The sequence below is a fragment of the Durio zibethinus genome, chromosome 18 (assembly GCF_047325235.1).
Source record: "Durio zibethinus cultivar Kanyao isolate XHJ-2024 chromosome 18, ASM4732523v1, whole genome shotgun sequence".
NCBI lineage: Eukaryota > Viridiplantae > Streptophyta > Magnoliopsida > Malvales > Malvaceae > Durio > Durio zibethinus.
The window spans coordinates 15,391,215-15,419,192 of NC_143179.1; the positions used below are offsets into that span (position 1 = coordinate 15,391,215).

The window sequence follows — 27,978 nt, forward strand, 5'->3', positions numbered from 1 at the left end:
GAATTCTCTTAAAAGTCAAATACAAATTTTAATTACATATTAACTTCTATATAACATTTTTGTAAACTTCACATCAATATATATGTAAATAGTATAAAACATAAATATGTAAGTACTTTGGATATTTATTTGAAAATAGTACAAACTAAAGTGATGAGCCAATTTATTAATAAAAACTATTAATCATGAAATTGGATTGAGAAAATGCAAAATTGTTTATAAGATATAGTACTTAAAAGTGTCTAAGTTGATTTTGAGCGATAATGTTATGTATTCATTATTAAAAATAAAAAAAATAATTGTTCATTATTTAGATAGCAATTTAAAATTTATTCAATATTGTTGCTTTATATATATATTTTTAGGTACGACTCACTGCTTTTTGTTATTGCCTTTTAATCAATAAAAGATTAATTAGAAGTTCATCATCTCATTGATATATTATTTTTAATTACAAAATAGATAATCATAGAATTTTTAATTACAATTCAATAATTCTTTATTTATGAGCATTTGGAGCGCATACTATTCTACATATTTATATTTGATATTATTTTTTTATACAAAAGAAAAAACCTGAAAAACAAGTATGTAAGAATGGCTAGCGACCTGAGACTTGACTAATAGAAGCAGTGGCATTAGATGCTGAGGAGGCAGTTGATGTGGACGTGTCTTGTCCAATCTTTTTATCTGATTCAATGAAAGTCGGCATAGTAATTGGTCTACGTTCCATTGATCCTTTGCTTTTTAGCAACACAACAACTTCAGACATGGTTGGCCTCAGAGAAGCGGCTGACTGAGTACACATCAATGCTATTTCCATTATTCTTCTCACATCTTCTACTTCATATTCATTTGGATCTAAGCTTCCGTCCACTATTTCTAGGTGCATGTTATTCTCGTACAATGTCCATGCCTGTTTAAACAAACCATGCACATCAAAACCATCCAACTAAATAATTGGTTCTTGTACAATCCAATGGTTTATGGGAAAACTATCCTATGTAAAGATGTTGGTCTTTTATGTAAGTACTAACCTAAGATTATTATGTGAAAATTAGAACACCATACATAAATTAAAGAGATTAAGTATACTTGTTTGGATAGTCAATGTGAAATCGTGGAAACAAAATGATCTCTGAAATGGCTATGGTTTTTTTTTTCGTTCTTCTCTTGTTAGTGGTTTCTTAATAGGTAGTTGCTAAATCTGAGAAGTAAAGAGAGGATTTTAGCCTTATTAATTAAAATAACTTTAGTAACCTTTCCATTAAAATCTTACTAGGTCAAAGGCCTACACAATCTTTATATCATACTAATCTAATAAGATGTGCAAAACCTACATTTAGGTGACACATTAAATTAATTGGGCTTTTATGCTTGTCTCGTATAGGACTAAATCCATAAGCCGATTTTATTAAATCAAAATCACCAATTAATAGTAGCAAACTTGCCAAAAATGCTAACATTCTCCTAATTAGACAATACTAATTAGGTTGTTTGATTTTAAGAAAACATAATTTAAAAAATAAGACTCAAAGCTGGTTAATTTTACTTTGACATGGCTACAGTTTTAAAAATAATTTAGCCATTGACATAACATCTAATGATCCTATCCAATCAAACCAAATAATACCGAATCATGGTTGACGTTATGCCCTTTATTAACATAAGATCAATCCATGGTTACAAGTAGCAAAGACTCTATTGACAATGGATTTTAGTATGGTTATGTAGTAAGAAAATAACACCTAAATATGATCTTAATGAGTCATTTTCATTATCAATCTCCTTGCTGATTTCTCTAAACTTACTGAGAAATCTCAATAACATCCAGATGTACCTGTATGTTTCCTTAATATCCTTAAGATTACTTGTTACTATTATTTATGAAACATACCCAAAATTTATGAAAATCATACTTAAGACAGATACCAAATCTTAAAACTTTACAATGCATATAGCAAACTTTAATTTTTTAAGTGTATATGTACTAACATAATAAATAACAACATAAAATGTTAACCAGTGATGATTATCATTCAAGTATGGAATCAAATATTACATAGATATTTCAAATATAAAAAAAAAAAAGATCCAACATAAAGGTAAACCATGATGTGTGAGTATAAAGCATAATGATATACTCATTTTAATAAATTACATCAAAAGACCTCAGAATACCCATATTGTCAATATGTTTACTAAACACTATAGGTTTTAATCAATTAGTTAAATGATCAATAATCATATTGCCAGTCTTTATGTGTTTGACAACAACCTTACCATTTTTCACAAAATCTCTGACTTTAAGATATTTAATCTTCAAATGTTTAGATCCACTAGTGCTCTTGTTGTTCTTAGAAAACAACACAACAGACTTATTATCACAATAAATCTTTAATGGTCTAAAATTAGAATTAATAATTCAAAGACCTAAAATAAAATTCTTAAGCTAAATTCTCTGTGTAATAGCTCCATAGCATGCTACAAACTTAGCATGTATGGTAAAAGAAGCTAAGAGTGTTTGCTTCACACTCTTTCAAGACACAACTTCTTCAGCTAATATAACAATATATCCTAAAATGGACTTTATGTCATTTTGACAACCAGTGAAGTCAGAATATATATACTAAACTATCTTAAGATTGTCCACCTTTCTGTAGACCAACATATGGTCTTTAATTTTTTACAAAAACCTCATCACTCTGTTAGTAGTAACCCAATGATCCATACCAGGATTAGAAATATATCTCCTTAGAATTCCCTTTACAAAAGCAATATTTGGCCTAGTGCAGACCTGTGCATACATAAGACTCCTAACTGCATTAGAATATGGTATATTTTTCATAGATTCTTTCTCCAAATCATTCTTTGGGCATTAACTAAGATTAAGTTTATCATATTTCACAATGGGTGTATCTTCAACTTTATAGTTCTACATGTTAAATCTACTTAACACACGATCAATGTGAGATCTTTATGATAGTCTCAATAGATTTTAGGACCCATTTCTATGAATTTCAATCCTAAGAACAAAGAAGGCATCTTCATGATCTTTCTTATCAAAAGTCTTGAACAACAACAGCTTAGTTTTATGTAATAAACCAACATCATTACAAGCTAGCATATATCATTCACATACAAAATAAGAAAGATACAATTACTCCAATTAATTTTAAAGCATATGCATTGATCAACTTTATTTTTCTTAAAATTGAGGGAAGTAACTACCTCATCAAACTTTAGATACCAATATCTAGAAGCTTGCTTAAGGCCATAAATTGACTTCTTAAGCTAACATACCAAATGCTCTTTTCTATATTCCTAAAATCCCTTCAGCTATACCATATAAACCTATTTTTTGAGATCACCCTTGAGAAAAGCCGTCTTTATATCCATCTCATTAAGCTAAAAGTCAAAATGTGCTACCAAGATTCTAATGATCCTAAATGAATCTTTAGAAGACACTAGTGAAAAAGTTTCATTATAATCCATTTATTTCCTCTGAGTAAATCATTTTGCCACTAGTTTAGCTTTAAACCTCTTAATTTTTCCTTTAAAATCTTTTTTGGTTTTATACACCCACTTACAGCCAATGGATTTACATATTTTTGGTAGTTTAACAAGCTCTCAGACACCATTTTGAGTCATAAATTCATCTCATCCTTCATTACATCAATCCATACATTAGACTATAGACTTAAAAATTATTTCACCATAAGTTACAAGGTTAACTATGTGATTGATATGATAGTCACTCTCTCCAAGATAAATTACATAATCATTAGAGATAGTAGATCTTTTTTATTTGATAGATCTCTTTAGAAGTATTTCAATATCATTTTCTTAAACTTTCAATACATTAACAAGAATGAAATCAATATGAGGAGAGCTTGTATCCAGTTGCTCTCGATCTTCTCTTTCTATGGCCATTGACACAATATATCACGTGTTCTAAGTAAAGAAATAGAGACTTGTCTAACAAGTTTATTGTTATTCACAGTCTCTACCATACTTTTTTCAGCAACATCTAGCTCAAGAAACTTTGTCACTTGTGACTCTACAATCTTAGTTCCATGTGTAGGACAATAAAATCTATATCTTTTAGGATGGTTTAGATACCATATGAAAAAGCAACAAGTACTCCTAGGTTCAGTCTTTCTTTCAAAATGGTTATAGATTTTAATTTCCAAATGACATCCCTAAACTTAAAAGTGGTTCAAGTTGGGTTTTATATCAGTTCACAATTCAAAAGATGCTTTAAGAACATATTTACTAAGTACTGTATTAAGTATATACAAGGCTACTTTAATAGCTTCATCCCAAAAAGATTTAAGAAAATTAGTCCTACTCATTATACTCCTTATCATATCCTTAAGGTTGTGATTCCACCTTTCGATCACACCATTTTGTTTAGGACTACCAAGCACAGTATATTACTGGGCAACAATCCCACATTCTTATAAGTACTTGGCAACACGATCCCAAGTGCTATTTAATTTTACCATGTCTGCCATAATACTCACCTCTATGGTCAAACTTAACAACTTTGATGACTTTTCCTAATTATTTTTTTACCTCAGTCGTAAAAATTTTGAATTTATCAACAATATCAGATTTTTCACTAAACAAGTGAAGATACCCATAGTGAGAATAGTCATTAATAAAAGTAACAAAATATTTGTTACCGTACAAATTAGATGCAAGAGGTCTACTAATATCAGTATATATAATTTTCAAAAGGTCAAAATTACGAGTTGCCCTTTTCTTCTTAGTTTAGTTAGTTTACCTCTTATGCAATCAATACAAGTGTCTACTTTTTTAAAATCAAAAGATGGTAAAGTATCATATTTTATCAATCTTTAAACTCTTTCATTGGAAATGTAACCTAATCTTTTATACCACAAGTAAGAGTTTTCTTTAATCAAAGATCTTTTATACACTATCTTTTCAATATTATTGCAACTATATTCATTATTGAAGGCCAAACATAGTTTATATAAATTATCAACAAGCAATTCATTATTGAAGGCCAAACATAGTTTATATAAATTATCAACAAGTTTAAATTCACCAACAACATTTGAATTTAAAAACAAGTTAACTTTTTCATTTTCAATGTCAAAGTGGTAACCACGTTTGTCCAAAACAAAAACTGAAATCAAGTTTCTCCTAAATAAAGGTACATAAAAAACATTTTCCAAAATAAATTGAAAACTAGAATCCAAATTTAAACCTATTGTTCTTACATAATTAACATTTACTTTAGCATTGTTTCAAACTTTAAGTTTGGCATCTTTCTTACTTAACTTCTATTTGCTTTTGAACCATTGCAAGGTAACAATAACATGAATAGTTGCATCACTATCAAGCCACCACGAATTTGATGGGGTACTAACAAAGTAGGATTTAAAACAAATGAGAGCTAGTGAATTACCTTCTTATTTATTTTTTTTTCTCTAACCAAGGCTTATATTTGGGGCATTCATGTTTCATATGACCTTTAGTCTTGTAGGAAAAACACTTGACATCTTTTTTAATGATAGTTGTAGGACCTCATACCCTTTTAGTTTGACCACTACCTTGTCCCTTGTTATCTTAAACTTTCTTACGAGCATTAAGAACAAATCTTCAAGGTTTCCTATAATTTCTTTGATAATTATGTTTGAAGTAAAGAGTAAGATAGCACTCTAACTCTTTTCTTTCTTGAGTTTTTCTTTCTCAAAAACATATTTTGAGGTAAGATCATTAACACTCCAAACATTATTCAAAGCATTATAAGTAGTTTTGATTTGGGTGAATTCAATAGGTAATGAATTAAGGGCATGGTGAACAATGATGGGAAGTCAATTTGGTTTGAATGTGAACTATTCTCATAATGAAATCTTTAAAACCCTTTGCACTATCATATCTCATACTTGTAAGCTCACTCATAAGGTTCCTAGTTTCAAACGTACTAGATTTTTTATATCTATTACCTACAGCATTGTAGAGATCCCCGGTAATTTTAGATTTTCGAAACCACTCAAAAGGTGTTCAGAGATAAACCTTTTAATAGCATACAAACACAAGCAATTTGCCCTTTCTTATTTGGTAAAAAGTCCTTTTGTTTGGCAATACTTTCATCGATAAGATCAATAGGCTTTGAAAAATGCAAGGCTATATCTATCCCACTCATAAACAAAGCAAAGTTCATATCTTTATTCCATCTCTTATAATTAGACCCATTAAGTACTTCGATAGTGACTTGATTGTTATTGAGAGTAAGTCATGTTTAAGACAAAATGCAACATTAGTCAATGGGCAATATCATAAGTTGTATAACAACGATTCATGATGTGTTAACAATTATTGAAAGGTTTAGTGCATTATCATAAACTTTCCTTTAGACAAAGAATGCAACATGTGATTAGAAACTTTTTACGTAAAGCTAATATAAGAATGTCTTAGTTTTCAAAAAACCTAGCCCCTTTAAGCAGATAGATTTTTTAGACCATACAACCTCAACTATGATGCTTTATGTTCTAAAACAAATTACCTTACACATTAACCCCCTTTGGATAGGTAAATACATATGATGATTTAATAATCATCTCATAACCTTAGAATGATAAAATATTTTATTAATTTCAATAAGTAAGCCACTTTGACAACCGAGCACTTATATCAATTAATGAAAAATTTTTCAAGCCAGGAAATTTTATTAATTGCCCAAAATTTTTAGTTTGCATATTCAACTTTAATGTATGCAATATACCATTCTAGCTGAGATACTAAATGTAAATGTATCTCATTAGGTCCTAGAAACAATGTCTATTGTATTTAAATTTGGGTCTTAAACTTAATTTAAAACTATTTTTAATTACTAATTGATTATGCACATAAAGTTCAACCCAAGAGTACATAAATATTAAGGCCTAACTAGGGAGAGTACCTTTTACCATTAGACTCCCAGCATACCTAAATATTTTATCATAAAATAAAATAAATAAAATCACATGCACAATGTGTAGTAATTACTGAACAAAGCATGAATATTAAACAATAAATATTTCATGCAATTTAAAAATTCTAAAAAAATCATAGAAAAATTAGAAATAAAATTCTAAGCATGTAAAAAAAAATCGAAGCAAAAATGACCACGCCTAGATAGCAAGATTGGTATTCTTCTTCCTCTAGTCGAGTTAACCTGACCTAATTGGATAGGTTTTCTAACCTGTTCAAATCTATTGACAGTTTTTAGTCATTTTCAATGCGTTTTCATGGTGTTTTCAACAAATTGTAGTGTCCAAAATTCAATTAAGGTGATTTTCTATCAAACCCATGCAAAAATTGCATAAAAAAACAACATAATCAGGATAACTTTGAGAAAATTTTGGATTCTACATACCCATATACAATCCATTTTTTTTAAAAATTTGGTTATCTATATCAATATTTTATGAAATTAAACATTTTGATTCAAGTTTATAACATATTATAAACATTACCTAAAGATCAATTCCAGATTAAACACATAAAATATTAATATTATAATTAAAACAATAATTTTAATCAAAATTGTAATTGAAAATTTTGAACCCTGATTTCTCTTTCCATTCAAAGGATTAAAAAACAATCCTTAAGTGGTTTTAATTTTTTTTAGAAAGGAACAAAAGCCCTTAACCAATTTTTGAAAATAATGATTGGAATTAAAAAAATTATGACAACAACTTATTTGCTTCAAACAAGCTGTTCACCAAGAAATCAATTAAATTAATATGAAATTAGTTAATTTCACACAATCATGCTCTGATACCAAATATAAGCATTAATTCAAAATCACTGTGTGAAATTAGAACACCATTCCTAAATTGACGAGATAAGGCGTACTTATTTGAGTAGTCATTATGAAATTGCAGAAACAAAATAATCCTTGAAGTGACTATGGTTTTCTTCTTTACTCTTCTCTCGTTAGTGGTTTTTCAATTGATAGTTACCAAATCTAAGAAGTAAAGAGGGGATCTTAACCTTATTAATTAACCATAGTAACCTCCCCATCAAAGGCTTATCGAGCCCAAGGCCTATCAATTACCATACCACACCAACCCAGTAAGATATGTAAAGTCCACACTTAGGTGATCACATTAAATTAATTAGACTGTCATACTTATTTTGTATTAGAATTAAATCCATCAGCTGATTTTATTAAATCAAAATCACTACTTAGCAGTAACCTACTTATGAAAAATTCTAACATTTTAACCCTTAAAGTCAATTTGTAATAGATTGATATTCTATCACCTTAGTATAGAAAAAAATTAAAAAAATTAAAAAATTGATATATAATTATATATATACATAAGTAAAGCCAGCAAAATCGCGATGGTAGCCGAAATAGTAACTAAATTGAGAGGGGGCTGAGTTTTACATTAAAGAATATAAATATTATCAAAAATTTTGAAGGGACCATGAACCTACATATTCCCCCATTTTCGCTTTTGTATATATAGTTATTAAATAAATATCATGTGATAAAGGAATATGAATTTGTCTGTAAAATTAAAAGATTATATTACCTTATTTTAAAAAAAAAAATCCATGATTTAGGATATCTCAACAAAAAAAGGAAGAGAATTATGCAAAATTAAAAGAATAAAGGTTGCCTGAGTCTACCTTCTTGAGGAGAAACTCAGCATCGTCGGCCCTCGTCTCGTAACTCTTTTGACCACTTATGATTTCAAGTACAACAATTCCATAACTATAGACATCAGTCTTTTCTGATAATTGTCCTTGGATAGCATACTCCGGTGATGTGTATCCCCTAATTAATTATAAGCGGTTACTTAATTATCTATATCGTTAGCCAAGATGAGCAAACAACAATAATAATATATACTATTATGACAGAAAATATTGAAATTGAGACGGAAAATCATGCTTGTAATTACAAAATGGAAGGAAAAAAAATCTAAGTTGAGAGTGAAATCATAAATAACAAAAATAATTTCAGTTGTGTGTTTTTTTTTAATATAATATGATACAATCGTATGATTCTTTTTTAATTAGCAAAAGCCATCTATATAAATAGAACATTTTTGTATAATATTTTCTCAAGCAAATAAATACATAAATTTTTTTCTAATATTTTTAATTTTCTACACTCCTTTTTTGCTCATAACGACTGGCCATGGCAGAATTAAGGTTTTGGCTGAGATTGAAGCTGCAATTAAAAAAAAAAAAAAACTTACAGTGTTCCAGCAAATTTGGTGCTCAAATGACTTTTATCTTCAGGTAAAAGTCTTGCTAAACCAAAATCGGCTATTTTAGGTTGGAAATCGTCGTCAAGAAGGATATTACTAGACTTTATATCACGATGAATGATGCATACATGGAATTCTTCGTGCAGATATGTAAGGCCTCTGGCAGTGCCTAGAATTATATCATATCTCTGTTTCCAATTTAGAGACCCTTTTCTTTCGCCTGTTTCCATCCAGTGAAAAGATACGATCCATCACAAATTGAAACACCAAAAGCAATTGAACTAATAACCAATGCAGAAAAAATAAAATATACATAGGAAAATTTCACTCCTAGCAATTATAAACTAACAAACTGTACAAATATAGATTTTAGTTATATTGGATCCATGAATGTTGACATGACTATTTATTTGTTGGCTTACAAGCTAGAACTGATATACGATGATTAAGATTTATGTAATAATTTTTTCGAGTCAAATGTTTTGATTAAATTTATTAATTCTAAATATGATATATTAACATGATAAATAAAAAATAAAAACGATAAGATTTAAAAATTAAGTAAAAATCATATATGAAGTTGGGTAAAAACAAAAAAAAAATGTCAGTGTTTTTAACATGTAAATATAAATTATGAAACAATAATTTTTATATTTTATACATATTTAGTACGAAATAAATAAATATAAATATATAAATTATAATATCTATTTATTATTATCTAAAAGATGACATGAGAGGGATAAAAAATGGTTACCAAATAAGAATTTATCAAGGCTACTATTTGCCATGTACTCGTAGACAAGGAGAAGTTCGGGTCCTTTGCTACAGCATCCAAGAAGACGAACGAGATTTCTGTGATGAACATTGCTAATCAGCTTAACCTCACTTTCAAAATCTAACTTCGCTCTTCGGGATTGCATTATGGCTAGTTTCTTGATTGCAACTATTTTCCCATTCTTTAAAACGCCCTGGTCACATTAATACAAGAAAATCATTAATAAGCCACCAAATTCAACAAATTTATGATGCCATATTAACTATATCTGATATTAAAATACTAAGCTTTTAATTCTAATAATTAAAGATTAATCATTGACAACCTTAAGTAAAAAAAAAAAAATTTAACTCCATAATTGCAAGAACAAGAAATATCTTTCTTTACATAGAAGGAAATCTAAGATTAGTCATATGTTTATTTAATTGTTATATTAATTTATTAATTTTTTAAAAAATAATTTTATAAGACATGTGACAATATTTTTATTTTGTTTGTAAAGTTAAAAAATTCTAAGATAGAAATATTTCATAAAATTGTTTGCTTGTTTTCTTATATATACCTTGTACACATCACCAAAACCACCTTCTCCTAATTTATTTTCTTCGCTGAAGTTTTTGGTAGCAGTACTCAAATCTTTGTATTTGTAGTTTATTGGGCCTTGCAACTCCGTTGCGCCTAATATGTCACCTGTTACACATGAAAGCAATTAGAAAATATATAGGCAGAGGACGCTCATGCGTTATTGCGATATTATGGTGAAATTAGTGGAAGAAATATTTTTTACATATTTATTAAATAATTTAATTCAATATAACACAATAAAAATTTATTTTTTATTGGATAAGAATTTAAATATCATCAAATCAAATTATTAGATATCCTATGATACCACACCTTTTAGGGTTAAAGGTAATATTTTTATTTCATAATTTAAATGACTTATAAAAAGTGATAAAATTAAAAAAAAAAGAGTGATGATTAGAGAAAAACATAAAAGTTTCACTTTCTTGCAATAGTGTTAATTAGAAAGTTGAAACTTAAAGAAAAAAAATTAAAAATCAAAAATCAAAAGTCAAAAATCAAACATCAAAAGTTAAAAGTCAAAGAAATAATAAAAGAAAAAAAATAACTATGGAAGATTAATTAAACTTAACATATTTTTATATAAAAAGTATACATAAAAAAATACATAAATATACAAGATAAAAATAAAAAATTAAAAGATAAATTGTCTTTTTTAATATCAAAGAAAAAAAATAACTATGCAAGATTAATTAAACTTAACATATTTTTATATAAAAAGTATACATAAAAAAATACATAAATATACAGGATAAAAATAAAAAATTAAAAGATAAATTGTCTTTTTTAAAGAGTAACAAATACAAAAAATTTTTGTTTCACTAAAAAATCCATTTAGATCCCCAATTGGATGTGGTGTTATGCGGTTGGCACCTCCAATCACATTGGTAATCTATTTAGGTCACCTCATTGTGATGCAAAAAAACTGCTTTCACCGTGTTGTTGCCTCAATTTTTGATTGGAGCTCGAAGATGTAGTGAAAAGTTTAAATCTTTCACCACACCCTTTCTTTCTATTATACCAAAGGTTCCACATTGTTTTTTTTTTCTTTTTTTTTTTTCATTTTTGCCCTCATAGCAATAGTGTAGGGACAAAAATGCTTATAATACTTAGCATTTTTTATTTTTTATTTAGCAATTTTTAAATAAATTCTTTAATTTAATATAATAAAGATTTTGTATAATTATAAGATAAACTAATTAATAAATAATTAGGAGTGAATAAAAAATTTTAGTAATTTTTAATTATTTTATTAACTTTAAAAATATTAAATAATTTAAATTTTTTATTATATACAAACTTTAGTCTAATTTCTTTTTTCTAATAGTCATTTCTTTACTCACTATACTTTATCTTACTATCTTTGTTGGATTTGCATCTAAACACATATCCTATAATTGATTTTAATATTACTGTTACAATACCTAATCTTACCACTATAATAACAATCTCTTCATCACGTTATTTTTAATCTCATCGAAATAAATCCCATTACCTATCCAAATAGATCTTAAATCATTACGAGGATAGAGATGTGGATAAATTTAAAATATTCGTTGGATATAGGTACTAGAATATATATGATATAAAAAATTAGAATAAAAATTAAAAATGCTTTACCCTCTTAGAACTTACCCATTGACATTCCTAATCAATTTGTTTGTGCTGAGCTCCAATGTGAAGATATTCTTGAAATAATAAAAAATGGAAAGAATACAATCAGATGCAAAAGCAGGAAGTGTTCTCTACATTTGCACTCCGATGCGTAAGTTAAAAATCAAAATGAGGAAGGTCGAAAAGAGAGAAAGGAAAGGGGTTTAAGACAAGATGGAACCTGGGATAATATTGCTTAGATGCTTATATTTATAGATTAAAGGTAGTGAGTCAATGACGAACAATAATGTGTGACCGAGTTGATGTGACATTGAGTGTGATAGGCTGACCTGACATGTCAGGTCAGCACAAATGTCCACAATACCCTTGACTATCTGCTAAAGACCCTTAATGAAAAAAAATGCCATTATGCCCTTTAGACCATTGAATATCCCAACATTTTATCCCCCCACCATGTAGTCTGAATATTAGACTGTTGGGCATGCTGTTAGTTCATTTCGTATAGATCGGCTAACTTAAAGGGGGCCACAAGAATTTGATCTCCTATGGCCCAGGTCGGTAAGAGGTATACATCAAGAGACAATTGGCCTTTTTCTAAGGCTTGAGGTGAAGTGGTGTGAGCCAACCTTGCACAAGTTCGATCTTGCGTGTGTGCTTTAAGTTAAGTGCATGGCTAAATTAAAGGTTATTGAGGTGTTATTTATTTGGGATGATCTAAGATTAGGATAGGAGCTAGTTTGGTTGATGTGAGATTTAGACATTTTTCTAGAAGTTTGTATTTGAGTCCTTGTTTTGAATTTTAGTGATGAATTGGCCATCGGTTCACTAGGGTGGTTCGACCCGAATAATTGTCTGGTTTAACTGATCTGACCAGGTTTGGCGATTGAGGTCATATTAAATGAGGAGAAAAGTAGTTTGAGTGGTAAAATTCAAAATGGGGAAGGTGAAAAAAATATCTTCGAACAATGCTCTAACATGTGTCACAATCTGAGCCACTTGTCTAATTTAAGGTGCGACTATATAAAAGGCTCTTAGAGCCTTCACTTTCCACATTTTCTATTTTTTTGCTTTCCATCTAATTTAATTTTTTGACTTCAAAAGCTTTTTCTCTTTTCGACCTTATTGTTCTTTTCTTTTCTTTGCTCTCTTCATTTTTTTTTGGTACATTCTTTCTTCAATATGTCTTTTAGTTTTTATTTTGGGGAGGCCAGGAGTTTTAGGGTAGAGCCTAAAGGGGTCAGCTTTTGTAAGACAACAACGACCTAGTCCCACCAATTATCGGAGGTTGAAACTATCACAAGAGCACTTATTGTCTCAACTCCATGTTCAAGGAAGGGCAATGACGGAAGAGTATGTGCTCAAATAGATTTTGATTTGAAGAATCCACTTTATTTTTTATCTCTCAAGTTGGTCCATCTTTTATGGTTTACTTTCCTTATTATTTGGTTACTCCCCCTTTTGAGGTCTAGTTTCATCATTTTTTTATTCTTTTGCTTTCTCACCCATATATGCCCTTGTTATTTCTTCTATTCCTTTTCAATAAACTCTTGTTGACATCACCTCTTCCTTTCAAGAGTCTCATATTCCCTCTTCTTTCTTCAAGATTGTGGTGCTTTCAGCCACTACTCCATCTTGGCACCTTACTTTTGCTCATAAGACTGAATTTTTTGAAGATGAAGACTCTAAGATGAAAAGGGTTTTAAGGAGGAACAGGAAGAGAAAAGTGCCCCTAATAGGGAAGATGGTAACAATGAGGGGAGTTCTTCGAGGTAGGATAAGTTGGTCAAGGTTTCTGTACATATTCTCTAAGACCTTGGTATAACCTTCAAAGATTTGATGAGGGAACTGAAAGGTAAGACCAATCTTGAAAACTATCTTAATATGTGTTCAACATAGGGGTATAGCATATTACTGTCAAACTCTTCATATCAGTTCACTTATAAACTAGAGCCATATCAGCTCTATGTATATTGGGATTCGTTCACGACCAGTCTAAAGTTTTCACTTCATTCTTTATTTATTTTAATTTTTAATTCTTATAATTTAACTATCACTCAACTCACCTCTAACTCTATACGATACATGGTAGGTTTTATCATTTTTTACCAACATTTAGATTTTTTTTTGATCTTTTTTTATTAAAAAAATTATTTTCTATTAAAAAGCATCATAGCGAAAGGAGGTGGTATTATGTTACAGCTCGACCCAATAAGAAATTGTTCACTAATTGCTCGAGCTCTATAAAAAAATTAGAAGTTAGTTTTCTTCTGCCTTTAAAAATAAAAACAAAATAAATATGATGAGATCGAAATCGAGGCCAAGATCAAGGTCGAGGCCTGAGAAATAATAAATGAGCCCGACTAATTTGTAAATGTGCCTGTTGTTCTCTCTGTCTTAGATCTATCAGATTAAGACAAAATAATGGCAAACACCCATATGGGGTAGCTGATCATAGCTGCCCATGAGCTGATATTCTCTGAAGTAATAAATGGGACAACGTGTTAGGGTAGGTGTGAGGTAGCCTCGTAAGATCTTTCTTTCATTTGACTTTTTATCTAATAAATCTTATCTTGATTTTGCAAAAATGTCTTTTTTTGAAAAAGACTTTAATTTTTCCCTTTTTCAACATGAGCCCAAGCCCAAGAAAGCCTAGAGCAAAAAGATCTAGCTCAAAGCCCCCTTTCACAAGGGAAATAATATTATCAATCACTATAATGGGTAAGCAATTGAGCTCTTTAGCTGAGCACTCCCTCGCCAGCAAAACACACAAGACCATAGCTCAACGAGAGTTTCCTCAACAATTCCCCTTACAAAAAATCAAAGACTAATGCCTCCTCCTTTACCTTGAAAAATCCAGAGTCTGAGGTACTAAGGCTCAACTCAAAGAAGGTTTGTATGAGGTTGAAGTACATTTCAACTGATGACCTCTTCGAGAACTCTGATATGGCCAGGAAGTTTTGCAAAGTCACGGTTTCTCCTAGTAATAAGTGTTGTTTAACTTCAGCTCAGTCCATCATTTTTTATTTTTTATTTTATGAAGTTTGAGTTCATTTCATGCAATCTTTCAAACACTCTCCCATGCACTTGTAAAAAACACTACTTAAGCTCTCATCACGTATATCTAGCTATAACCCATCCGCTCAAGGTCAAAAAGGATATGACCATCCTAAGCGAATAGCACCAAAAAAACTTAGATGCCTTGGACAATGTGAGGTTCAGCCTCAACGTATCTTACAAAAAAGAGGTCAAGTAAAGAAAAAATATTGATTAGCTAAAGGCTAAGCTAGAAAGCATTCACATCAAGAAGGCCTCAGTACAGTTAATAAGGGAATAGGCAGAGTGGAAACTTGGTAATGCTCAGGCTGAGATAAATAGGTTGAGGTCTGAGTTAGAGGTTAAGAAAAAAGAAAAGAAGAAGAAAAAGCTAAAAAAAAAAAGCCAATGAAGAGTTCAAAACCTTCAATAAATTCCTCAAGCTATAAGTGGAGTTATTCAAAAAAACAAGATTAGTGTTTTCGAATTGGCAAAAGATAAGGTGTAATTCAAAATTGCTGATCTTAACCTTGATTTTTTTGCTATTGACCTGAACAATATCAGATTAAACCCTCTTTCAAACCCTTTTGACGAGGACGATGATGAGAGAGATGATGATGATATACCGGATGCTGAGCTTAAGGTTGCCTTAGGGATTAAGGCTGAGAAGGGTACAGTTAAGGGGAATAAGCCAATGTCACTGCTGCTATTGCTAAAGATGTTAGTGCCACTATTACTACTGCTAATACTGAGCTCTTTTTTTTTTTATTAACTTTTGTAGACCTTTTATGAATTTTTTGTTAAAGTATAAGGTCGAGTTTTTATAGTGACCTCAAAAAAAAAAAAAATCACTCTAATAAATTTTTGTCAATAACAATTCTTTTTTTACTAACCTAAGATTACTAATAGAAAACTTATAACATTTTGTTCCAGAGTTTCAGTTTAGTTTTATTAAGTTTGAATTTGCCAAGTATAAGCTCGAATAGCCATGTACAAGATGACCTCACGACTTAAAATTAGCTCAAACAGTGACTCCTAAGCTTAAATTTTCCAAGATAATTGATTTAATTAGAATAATTAAATATTATGAATTTCAGCCCTGCTTAAGTAAGCTTAGAATTAGGTCAGAATTAATTAGGTTGCACAATTTAAGGATTAAAATGGCCTAACTTTGAGGTTGAATACATCAGGTCAAAAACATTATTCTTAGGCTGATCATCATAACTTTTACTTGCTTTTTGGATTACAAGTATAAGCTCAGTTTAATCTGAGCTATTGATAATATACTTTTAAATTATTCGCATTTCATGTCTTTGATAGGAATTTGCCTTTTATATTTTGTAATCTGTAAGTCGCGTCATAGACAACCACCTTAACTTTATATAGTCCTTTCCAGTTCGAAGCTAACTTGCTATCTTGGTCATTAATTCATGAGGCTTCAACCTTCTTAATTATTAGGTCACCCTTTTTAATGTTCTTATGTCAGTCCATTTTATTATAATAGCTAGATACCCTCTGTCTATAAGCTATTATTTGTGTTAGAGCCACGTCTCTTTATTCTTAATTATATTTAGGTCGGCCCTTAAGGCCTCTTCATTTTTTTCTCTAACCTTAACTCAACTTTCAAGTTTGAAAGATCGATCTCGATGTGTACCACAACTTCTGTTCTAAATGCTAGGTGGAATGAAGTTTGTGGGTACTTTGGTGGTCATCTTCAAGGCCCAAAGTACCCTAGGGAGTTCGTCAACCCATTTTCCCTTCATCTCATCTAATTTTTTTTAGGGCTTTCAATATTATCTTATTTATGTCCTCGGCTTGTCTGTTGGACTAAAGGTGAATGACTGACGTAAATCTTAGGTCGATATGAAAATTTGAACACCATTATTTAGACTTCAAAATTTTGAATTGTTTACCGTTATCCATTATTATGGATTAAGATAGGTTGAACTTGTAAATTATGTTCTTTCACATAAATTTCTCGACTTGAGTCTATATTATTACGATTAGGGCTTCAATTTTTAGCCATTTCGTGAAGTAGTCTACCGCTACTAGAATAAATTTCCTCTAGTCTGTGGCTAAGGTGAATGGTCTAAATATGTCTATTCCTCATTGCATGAAGGGTTAATGGTTGATATAAGAATGAGCTCGATCAATAAAAAATGTTGTATATGGGTAAACCTTTAACATTTGTCACATCTTTTAACCAGATTGGTTGCATCCCTTTTAATAGTAGGCTAATAATAATCCTACCTAAAAACTTTGTTAGCAAGTGGCCGAAGTCTGAGGTGATTCTAACATGTTCTTTCATAGGTTTCTCTTAGGACATAATTTGCTTTTTCATCATCGACACATCTTAGATAAGGCATGCTAAAAGATCTTTTGTATAACTTTTCATTGATCATCATGTATTGGGAAGCCTTCTTTATTAATACTTTAGCTCAGAATCTATCTTTGGGTAGCTCTCCCATAGTCAGGTATACCCTAATCGGGATCATCTAAGTTTCTTTGTCCTCGATTTGTCCTACGAGATTCTCTTTGGTATTTTTTATGCCAATTCATCTACTAGGACTTAGTCTAAATTCTTAATCATTATTCCTGAAGCTAATTTAGACAAGGCATCTACCATCGAGTTATCAGATTTCAATATTTTTTTTACCTTGACTTTTTGAAAGTTGGTTACGATGGTGGGTGTCTTATCCAAATATATTTGGATTTTTTTTTTCAAGCTCCAAATTTACCATTTATCTGACTGACCACTAGTTGAAAATTGCTATATATGATGATATGCTAAACATTTAGCTTGGTTACTAATTTTAAACTAGTTATTAGTGCTTCATATTTCACCTTATTATTGGATGTCTTTAATCCAAACTTTAAGGCGTACTGATATTACAGTATTTTTAGGTTGTTAGAATGTGGTTGGCACCATTATCGTCACTGCTAGTGGCTGATCCATCAACAAAAAGTTTTCACCTTTCTTTTTCTATAACTTTCTCATTCTCTTCAGGTTATTTATCAAAATAAACCAATATGAGCTCTACAATGAAGTCTGCCAACACTTGAAACTTTAAGGTCAACTTAAAAAGTATGTGCTAGTTAAATTCACTAAGCTCTATTGCCCACTTAATTAATCTTTCTAACAATTGTGGCTTTTGTAAAACCTACCTCAGCGGATCATCGATCAGTACATGTACCGTATAGGTTTAAAAATATAGCCTGAGTTGTTTTATCGATGTGACGATCGTATAAGCTAATTTTTTTATTTTGCTATAATTTATCTTTGACCTTATCAATACCTTATTACCAAAGCAGACTGGTCTTTACTTTTCTTCTTCTTCAAGAATTAAGGTCAAGTTGATGGCTTGCTTTATTGCTACCAAATATAAATACAAGGTCTCACCGAACCTCAACTTAGAAAGGATAGACGAAAAAGATAAGAACTCTTTAAGTTGGTCAATTGCTTTCTGACATTGAAGGGTTCACCTGAAATCAGAGATATTTTTAAAAATTTTAAAAAATGATAGATATGGTTCTGTCGATTTGGATATGAACCTGCTAAGGGTAGCTATTTTTTCAATTAGCCTTTATACATCTTTTACTAAAGTTGTGCTTTCATATTCAAGATTACTTGAACCTTTTCTATGTTTGTCTCTATCTTTCTCTTATTAATCACATAGCCAAGAAATTTATCCAACATGATTTCAAATGCATACTTGCCAGGTTGAGCCTCATATTATTTTTTATCAAATTGTTAAAGGTCTTTCAAGTGCTTGACGAAGCTTTTATTTTTGACTATCATGTTGTCCATATACATTTTTATGTTATGACTGATATGATTTTTAAAGATCTTGTTGACCAACCTTTAATAGGTCACCTTTGCATTTTTCAAGCTAAATGACATCACCTTATAACAATAAAGGCCCTTCTTAATGATGAAAGCTATTTTCTCCTCATCTTCCTTTAACATTTTCATTTGGTTATAGCTAAAGTAAACATCCATAAAGCTAATGACTCTATGCTCAGCACTATTATCCACTAGCTAATTTATGCTAAGGAGAAGAAAATCATCTTTTGGGCATGCTTTATTAAGGTCAGTAAAGTCAATACACATATTTTATTTTTTACTATGTTTTTTTACCATAACCACGTTGGCTATCCATTTAGGGTAGTAAACTTCCCTAATGAAGCTCACTTGAAATAATTTATCGACTTCTTCCTCGATAACTTTTTATCCTTCTAAGGTAAATGTCTTTTTCTTTTACCGAACTAGTTTCATGTTCGAGCTAGTATGCAGCTTATGGACCATTACTTCAGTATCAATCCGGGGCATGTTGGACGTTGTTCATGTAAATAAGTTGACATTATTTCTTAAGAGCTAAATTAATTATTCTTTGTGTTCAAGTTTAGTTTCGATTCATATATGTTTTTCTAGAATATTTTTTTAAAATGGTATAGTCACAAGGTTCTCTCTTGGCTCAAGTCGATTTTCATTTAGGTTAGGTTTATAGTCAATTATTACTTTCTGTTTAGTTAGGTTGGGATATTTTCTACAAAAATAGATTTTGGCATGACAATTAGTATCTTATTTATAAGTGATCAAAACAAATGTTGAACATAATGTATTTCTCATTTCAATTTTTGTCGTAGCTAGTATGTTAATTTAATACAAATGATATATAAATGTTTCACCGGCTTAAGAGCTTGGTCACCTTTAAAATCATTTCAAAAGTTCAAAAGATGAAACAAAAAATGTATCTTTTATTGAAGCTATTAGAGCTTAAAAGCTTAAAGTGGCTTAATAGTACGCCTCTGTCAGGTCAGTTGTATATCGTAGGTTTTTACTCCTATTTTCTTGCTTTTCCTCAATTCTTGTTGCTTGTCTTTCTTTTTTAGCAATTTTAGTCTTAGTTGGGCTGCCAATCTGCTCCTAGTCCTCTCTTTCATTATCATGACATAATATTGTCGTGCCATGGACTGGTTTCTCTTCACCTCTCCAACCTCTTGAAGTGTTGGAAATTTTACCTTTAGATGGGAAGCTGTGCCTATGAGCGACATAATAGATTAGCTAGGTTGGCCCAATATCATATTATAGGCAGATGAGACATCTACTAACATGAATTCTATGCCGAGGTTACCATCCCTAATTTCATTCCTAAAAAGATCGGTAGTTTGATAGTCCCTTTCACTAGTACTTGCTCGTTCTCAAATCCCACCAGGGTTGTGGTGATTGGTTGCAACTAATCTTTTTTAATGCCCATTTTCTTCATGATGACGTAGTACATAACGTAGGTCAAATTCTTGTTATCAAACAAGATCCTCTTGACCACATAATTATATACCACACCCATGATCACTATAGCATCGTAATGGAAATAAAAATAATAATTATATATTCATTTTGCCCTTCATTATAGCAGAACATCCAAAACCTTAATTATATAATCATTTTGCCCTTCACTTGTATGTTTAAATAGATATTTATTATTTAATGAAAAAAAAGAAATGAAAATAATTGTAGGAGAAGTCGTGTATTAATTGTTTACCTCTAATAAGTGTCCCTTTTTTCCTTGCTGATAGTTTAAACCAAACAAGCAATGCTATAATAATGAGCAAAAGAAGTGCAACAGCTCCTACCACTCCTCCTATGATGGCATTTCTCTTGCTTGAACTACCTGAAAGATGTCATTAATCGAATACTTGTATACAAAATAAAAAAAATTTTCTTATATATGATGCCTATATAAGTAAAAAGTAAACATTTAATACCAATATCACCAAATCATCCAAAAACAAAGTGATGCGTTATCTTTACAAAGAAACAACACAAATTTTTGTTTGATTTGAGTTAAATTATAAGCTTAAATACTCATTTACCTCACAAATTATATATCTTTTATTAGTTGGCACCTAATAATTAAAAATTTACAATTACATGCATGAACTTGTATTTCGACAAATTACCATAGAGACTACCTCTATTGTGGTTTGACAAACTTGATCTATGATAAATCGCCAGTCATCAGGCAACTGCCTAGTCAGCAAACATATTACTAGTGGATCCATCAAGACATTAGCATTAAGAAATTTTAAAAATAGAATATAAAAAAATTCAAAAAATAAAAGATGAAAATTTATTTATAAATATTAAAGAAAGAAGTGGAGATTTATTTTTAAAAATTCAATATACAAAAAATTAAAAATTTTTGAAAAATTAAAAAAAAAGAAAGGATTCAAGGAGAGAGAAAGAAATGAGGGAAAGTGAAGGAAAACCAAAAGGGCCGAGAAAAGGAGGTGGAAGAGTTGATAGACCATCGATTGGCCAGTCTAAGATAGATCAACTTTGATTTGCTTTGTTTGAGACAACTTGATGCCAACCTATCTTAGGTTCCATTTGGATGGATGGTAAATTAACTATGATGAGATTGAAAATAGTAATAAAATTTACTGTAACTGCGATTGAAAAAAAAATTTATTGTAGTTACGATTAAAAAAATTTTAATCAAAAATTTATGCTGACTTAGATCTCACTAAAATTAACATTTTGATTCAACTGAAAATACGATAAGCTTAATCACACAACACAAAAAGTACGGTAGGATCCAAACGATTACTTAGTTGATGAATTGTGCTGGCAGTAGCCCTTCCCTTCTCTCTCATTCTTTCCTCTCTTTCTAAATTTTTTTATTTCCTACATTTTGTTTTTGTTTTATTTTTTAAAAATTATTTATTTTTAAAAACACAATTCAAAACTTTTTTATTTTTTATTTTTAAATTTTAAATTAAAAAATACAAATGACGTGATATTTGTTTTTGCTAGATTAATTAGTTGACTAACGGTGATGCTAAAAAGTGTGTAAAGTGTGCAGTTGAAATAAATTTTAAGTATTTACTTATAAATTTTTATTTTTTAGATATCGATTTGACAAAATTGATATAATTTGAAGGTTAAATGAATATTTAATCTTAATTCATATTTACATATTTTTATTTAGTATCAAATATATTAATTTGTTCCTACTAAATATGATTCGTGGATGATGAAAAAAAATGATTCATTGATTAGTCTCAAATTAAGTAACTGTAAATTCGATTATAAAGTTTAAAAATTTTAGAGATACAATACAAATTTACTATTATACTTATGTAAGTGATCTAAATTTATCTTTAATCTTTCCTTTGATACAAATGCAATTTTACCATCATGCTTTTAACTCTAAAACAAATTTACCATCATACTTCTAATTTAGGAGCAAGTATAGAATAATTAGTAAGATATTCTATCAGAAATATTGTTTTATAGTTAAAAAACGATTTGGAAAATGTCATGAAAAGAAAAAAAATAATGAAACTAAAATTCAAATTTTATTTTATTCACTTTCTTCTTTTATCATGATAATTTTTACTAAAACATAATGGCACATAATTTATTTTTATTATTTTATTTCTTTTCTTTTCTTCTTTCGTCATATATATTTTACTAAATAAAATATCACATCATAATTTTTTAGTTGGTTTTGATCTTTTTCCTTGTAACGTTGTTTTCAAAGATTTTTTAATAATAAAATAGTTTCTAAAGAAATATTCTGCAAAACGTTTCTCAATCGTCATGTCAATCAAATTTACTTTAAAATTAAAAATGTACTGATAAAATTATACTAATTAAAAAATTAATGGTAAATTTAAATTACTCATATAATTAAAATGGTAAATTTATTTTTTTTTCCAAAATTTTGTTAAAGATTGAATTTCATTGATAAAAATGAAAAAATATTTAAAATGTAAAATCAATCCTAAAAAATTATGCAATGTAAAAAGAAAACCATTTAAAATGTTATTTCCTTTTGTAATTATTTTACCCTCAAAATTAAAAAGGAAGTAATAAGAGTGTATTTCAATTTTCAACCACAAAATAGGATAAAGATAAAGTCAAGGGCTAACCAGTTCGCAGGAAGGGCGTAATGTCAGTGGTTTGGTTATCGGCAAAGAAAGGAGAGTCTGAATACCTCAAGAAACACCCAACATCAATGGCCCTACCATCCTTATTTGGAGGGCATCGTTGAATGTCAGTAGTCACCACTTGCATGCAATCTCGGCAGCCACTTTCGGTAATGGTTTCGATACATTGTGCCACGCCATATACGGCTGTACCTTCACCGCTACCGCCACTGCCATTGGCATCCACTTCCTTCTTAATTGCAGCGAAGTAACCGTCAATCCTTGGTATGGCAACTTGAAGATCTGCTAGCAGCCCCTGCACCGCTGCTTCAAAAGCACTAGACTCCGATGCGGACTCATTTCCACATATCATGGAGTGGCCTTCCTGTGTGCTTTGGTCGTAGAAGTTGTTGCTCTCATACCTTAAAATCAACATAATAGTCAACATGTTTTAATTTATACGTCTCCAAAAAAATTATGTACTCTTTTCTTTTTTAATATTTAATATTTTTATTTTTTCCTTATATTTTATCATGAAAATTTTTTAATTTTTTTTAACTTTAATTATGAAATATTATTACATTTATTTATTTTGGGTTTCTAAATTCTATTATGAATAACACATAATTTATAATATGATAAAAAATATAACAATTTCTTAACCTGCTTATAAAATTAAATAATTATGCTATAAAAACAAACTCTATTAACTATTGAGACGACTCAATGTTAATAACACTTTAAGTTTAGTTTAGCAACCGGATTAATCGGTGGGGAGCACATCGAAGGCAAGGTCACTGGTCACTGCAGAAGGATCTCTCGTACCAACCAAGGAATAACATATGAGGTTATTTATATGATTGGTAGGATAGCTTTTACTAAAAATAGAAAGAACTGCAAAATCAATTCAAGTTTCTATTACCCTTGCAAAATCAAATTGCAAATGTAGCTACGTATTTTTCACTTTTTTGAATTCTATTACACTTGAAATTTGATTTTGTTGATCCAATAGTTTTTTCCTCCAAAATGCTTGTTGACATTTTTCTAATAAAAAATTCTGGCTTATTCCTAGTTTTTATCTCAAGAACTAGGATAACTTTAGGGTCTATACTCTATTCAGAATAGTGATTCAAATTTCATAAGAGATTTATTTTGGAATTGATTAGATATTATTTGATGGATAAGAAGACTTACAGAAGATGAATTTTAAGAAAAAAAAATTCTTAATAAGCAAGTTTGATTTACAGAAAAAAAATTCTAAGAAGAAAAAGATTTTAATCGGTAAGTTTATATGGATATAAATAGGTGAAATCTCTATAGGATTAGGTATAAAAAAAAGATGTAAGATAGTTGTACGGTTTTATTAGATAGACACCCCATAAGACTACTTGAGATTTAACATTCTTATGGGTGTGTATGTTTGAGTGGATTAGAAGACTGAGAAGGTCCACATAAGTATGGTGCATGGGTGTACAAGGGTATATACTTATTTGGGTTGAGAATACTCTACAAGACTAAAGGAGATTGAGAGGGTCTATGGGTATTAATTGTGAATGGTTATTTTGATGTAATTCTTTACACCTAGTGGATCATTTTTTTCATCCATAAATATAGGTCAATTGGATCGAACCATGTTAAGTTGTTATCTCTTGTGTGATTAATTAATTATTTGATTTTGCTTTCGATAGTGTTATTAGATTGGAGCCTTTTAGCCTAACAAATGGTATCAGAGCCATGGTAATTCCCAACAAGTGATATCAAAGCTGAAAGTTCAAAACGTGAGAAGAGTTGAAAATTCAAGACATAGGAAGAGGCAAGCCTAGAGGAGCTTGATTCAAGAGAAGAGTTCGAGTTCAAGTTCAAGTTTTGAGGATTGAGGTTCGGTTTGCATGAAGTGTGAAGACACATAAGAGAAGATGATTATAAAACTTCCATTATAGGTGGAGCCAAACATATCTAGCATGAAAATGAATGATTTGATAAAATTTGAGTCAATGTGAAGATTGTTAGGAATAACGACTTAAATCTCATAAGAGATTTGTTTGAAATTGGCTAGATATTACTTGATGGACAAGAAGACTTGCATAAGAAAAATTCTAAGAGAAAAAAAGATTCTTAATAAATAAGTTTGATTTGTAGAAAAAGAATTTTAAGAGGAAAAAGATTCTTAATAGACAAGTTTGTGTGGTTATAAAAATGTGAAGTCTCTATAGGGTTAGGTATGAGAAGATGTAAGAGAGTTGTAGAGTTTTATGAGATAGATACTTTATAAGACTACTAGAGATTTAATGTCTTTATAGGTGTGTATGTTTGAGTGGACTAAAGAAGACTAAGAAGGTTCACATAGGTATGGTGCATATGAGTGAACTAAAAAATATTGAGAGGGTCTACATAGATATAGTACATGTACGTATAAATGTATATGTTTGTTTTGGTTGAGAATGTTTCATAGAACTAAAAGAGATTGAAAAGATTTATGGGTATTAATTGTGAATGATTATTTTGATATAATTTTTTACAATTAGTGGATCTTTTTTCTCATATGTGAATATATGTCAGTTAGATCAAACCACATTAAATTATTATTTTTTGTGTAATTAATTGATTATTTGATTTTGTTTCTGCTAATGTGATTAGATTGAAATCTTTTAGCATAACAAGTAGATTAGAACTGTGGTAATCCCCAATAGACTCTATCTATCTCATTAAAATTAATTATAATCTGTCATTGGAAAATTTTCTTAAAAACTTGAGTGCCATCTTGAAATTTAGCAGTGAAATTATTTGGCTGGATATGTTTCGAATAACAATAGCACATTGGAAAATGGGCATACCTAAGGAAACAGCCATCGTAGATGACACGGGCACCATTGGCAGCAGAGCAATTCCGGATTCGGATTAGAGCAGCTTCGAAGCAAGCCAAGCAGTCAGCCGAGGTAAGGTAGTTCCTGCACTGCACCATGACATAGGCTGGGTCCGAGCCCCTTGCTTGTTGAGCTGTTGCAAAATATTTGTTGCTGTTGAGCTGCTCTCTCAGTTGAACCCAGGTTGCGTTCAGATTGCTGCTGAAGTCTTGGAAGTTGGTAACGTTGTATTGGCTGCATCCTGAATTAAGCAGATTGAGCTGTGGGCCTGATTCTGAAGCACAAACACTCTTTTCCAGGAACCCCCACCATATTGTAATGGTTAACAAGCAAGCTATGTTGCAGGCTGTTTTGGATTGCATCTTCTTTTATAAATTTGCTTCAATTTGTAAGGAATTGTGAACAAGAATTCTCCTGCTGCAGGCTACAAGGAACAAAGATGAGAAGAAATAATCTCCTTTCTCCCAAGCTTTAAATGGGTAAGTTTGAAATAATAGATTTAGTTGAGAATTGTTGGACAATTTCTAGAATGAAAATAAGCAAATTTATGAATTAAAAGTCTAAATTAATTAATTTACGTAATATATTTAATAATTTTAAAATTTAAATTTTTATGGCCATAATTTTTTTTTTTTTAACCTCTCATCTAAAACAATTATAAATTTATGTGAAAATGACAACTGATCTAATACACGGACGGAAATTTAAGGAAAATGAGTGGATGACATTCTATCAAACAAAGAAAAAAAAACAAGGAAGCACCGGAAGAATACGAATATGCTATGATTAATAAACATATCTAACCTAGAACTCATTGTCAATTGCATAAAATAATGGGTCCAGGGCGGCTTTCAGTTCGATCCATTCACGTCCTTATGACCAAATGAACACTCACAGCCAATAAGCGACCTATCACCCAACTGCCAAGGCTTGACTATAAACAACCAGTCAACCGTTAGGTAAGAGAAAATATTTGGCGCTATGAATTGGCATGAATGATCGAGTTGATTATATATATATATATTTAAGTTTTAAACTTGACAAATAATATTAAAATATTATCTTTATTTGGCGAGAAAAATTTTAGATACTAATTATGTAAGTTGATCTTGATCAAACGATTTAAGGGTTTTTACCTTTGACATTATAACAAAGATGAGGAATTGCAAATTTGAGAGGGTAAAGCTACTCAAACTAAGAACTGCAACTAAGGCTAAAACTAACAAAAAGCCGGAAAACGTAAAGAAATGTAAATTTCTTCAAAACCTATATTTATATTAGATTGAAGGCTCTTTCCTTTTCTTTTTTTTTTGGTTATATCAAAGTTCTAATTCAAATAAAAGAAAAAGAAAAAATTTAATTCAGATTTGGGGACAAAAGGTTTTTTCAAATCTTGCCGCATATATTTCTGAAATTGGCCATTACTTTATTGTTTTTAAAATGTTTAACATGCCATTGTTTTTAAAATGTTTAGCATCCCATCAACTCTTCGAAATTTAGTCCCTTCAAAGATAAGAAACACAAATAGAGTAAAAATTGTCAAAGTTAGCATAGGTGGCACATGTCCTTTGAAAGTTCACTTTTAATTATATTTAGTGATCAATTAAATTTTTATTGTACTATTAAATAAATTAATTAAAAATTTATGAAAGTTATTGTTATAATATATAAATTCATAATTTATAATTAGACATAATTTAAAAAGTCATCACTAAATTTTTTATTTAAATATGATTGATCATCTAGTGAATTTATTATTTTAAGAATATCATAAACTTGACTAAGGGTCTCTAAAAACATAGATTCTAATTTGTATTTTAAAATTAAGTTTATAGTTCGATTACGTGTAAGAAAAGTTATAACACCCCCATAACACTCATCTTGAGATGGTACCATTTAATTTTAAATTATCTTAATAATTATTTTG

General features: G+C 29.9%; 1 protein-coding gene across 2 annotated transcripts; it reads right to left on the bottom strand.

The window, feature by feature from the left end:
• Positions 1–523: 523 nt before the first annotated feature.
• On the bottom strand, positions 524–26,568 carry LOC111300615 (cysteine-rich receptor-like protein kinase 2). Of its 2 annotated transcripts, XM_089746843.1 has the most exons (8): positions 26,022–26,567; positions 23,191–23,609; positions 20,796–20,924; positions 10,583–10,710; positions 10,000–10,213; positions 9,231–9,462; positions 8,656–8,803; positions 524–916 (listed from the first exon to the last, which is right to left on the bottom strand). In XM_089746843.1, exons 1-8 carry the CDS (start codon positions 26,411–26,413, stop codon positions 602–604), a joined length of 1,977 nt encoding a protein of 658 aa, XP_089602969.1. In that variant the 5' UTR covers positions 26,414–26,567; the 3' UTR covers positions 524–601. The 2 variants fall into 2 exon arrangements, with proteins under 2 accessions (XP_089602969.1, XP_089602970.1); XM_089746844.1 differs by lacking the exon at positions 20,796–20,924 and having other exon boundaries at positions 26,022–26,568.
• Between the last annotated feature and the right edge of the window lie 1,410 nt (positions 26,569–27,978).

Coding starts and splice junctions, on each gene's coding strand:
- LOC111300615 (XM_089746843.1), bottom strand. CDS start 26,413: ATGCAATCCAAAACAGCCTGCAACATAGCTTGCTTGTTAACCATTACA. Junction 23,610..26,021: donor TACGATGGCTGTTTCCTTAG/GTATGCCCATTT, acceptor GTTGATTTTAAG/GTATGAGAGCAACAACTTCT. Junction 8,804..9,230: donor ACCAAATTTGCTGGAACACT/GTAAGTTTTTTT, acceptor ATAATTAATTAG/GGGATACACATCACCGGAGT.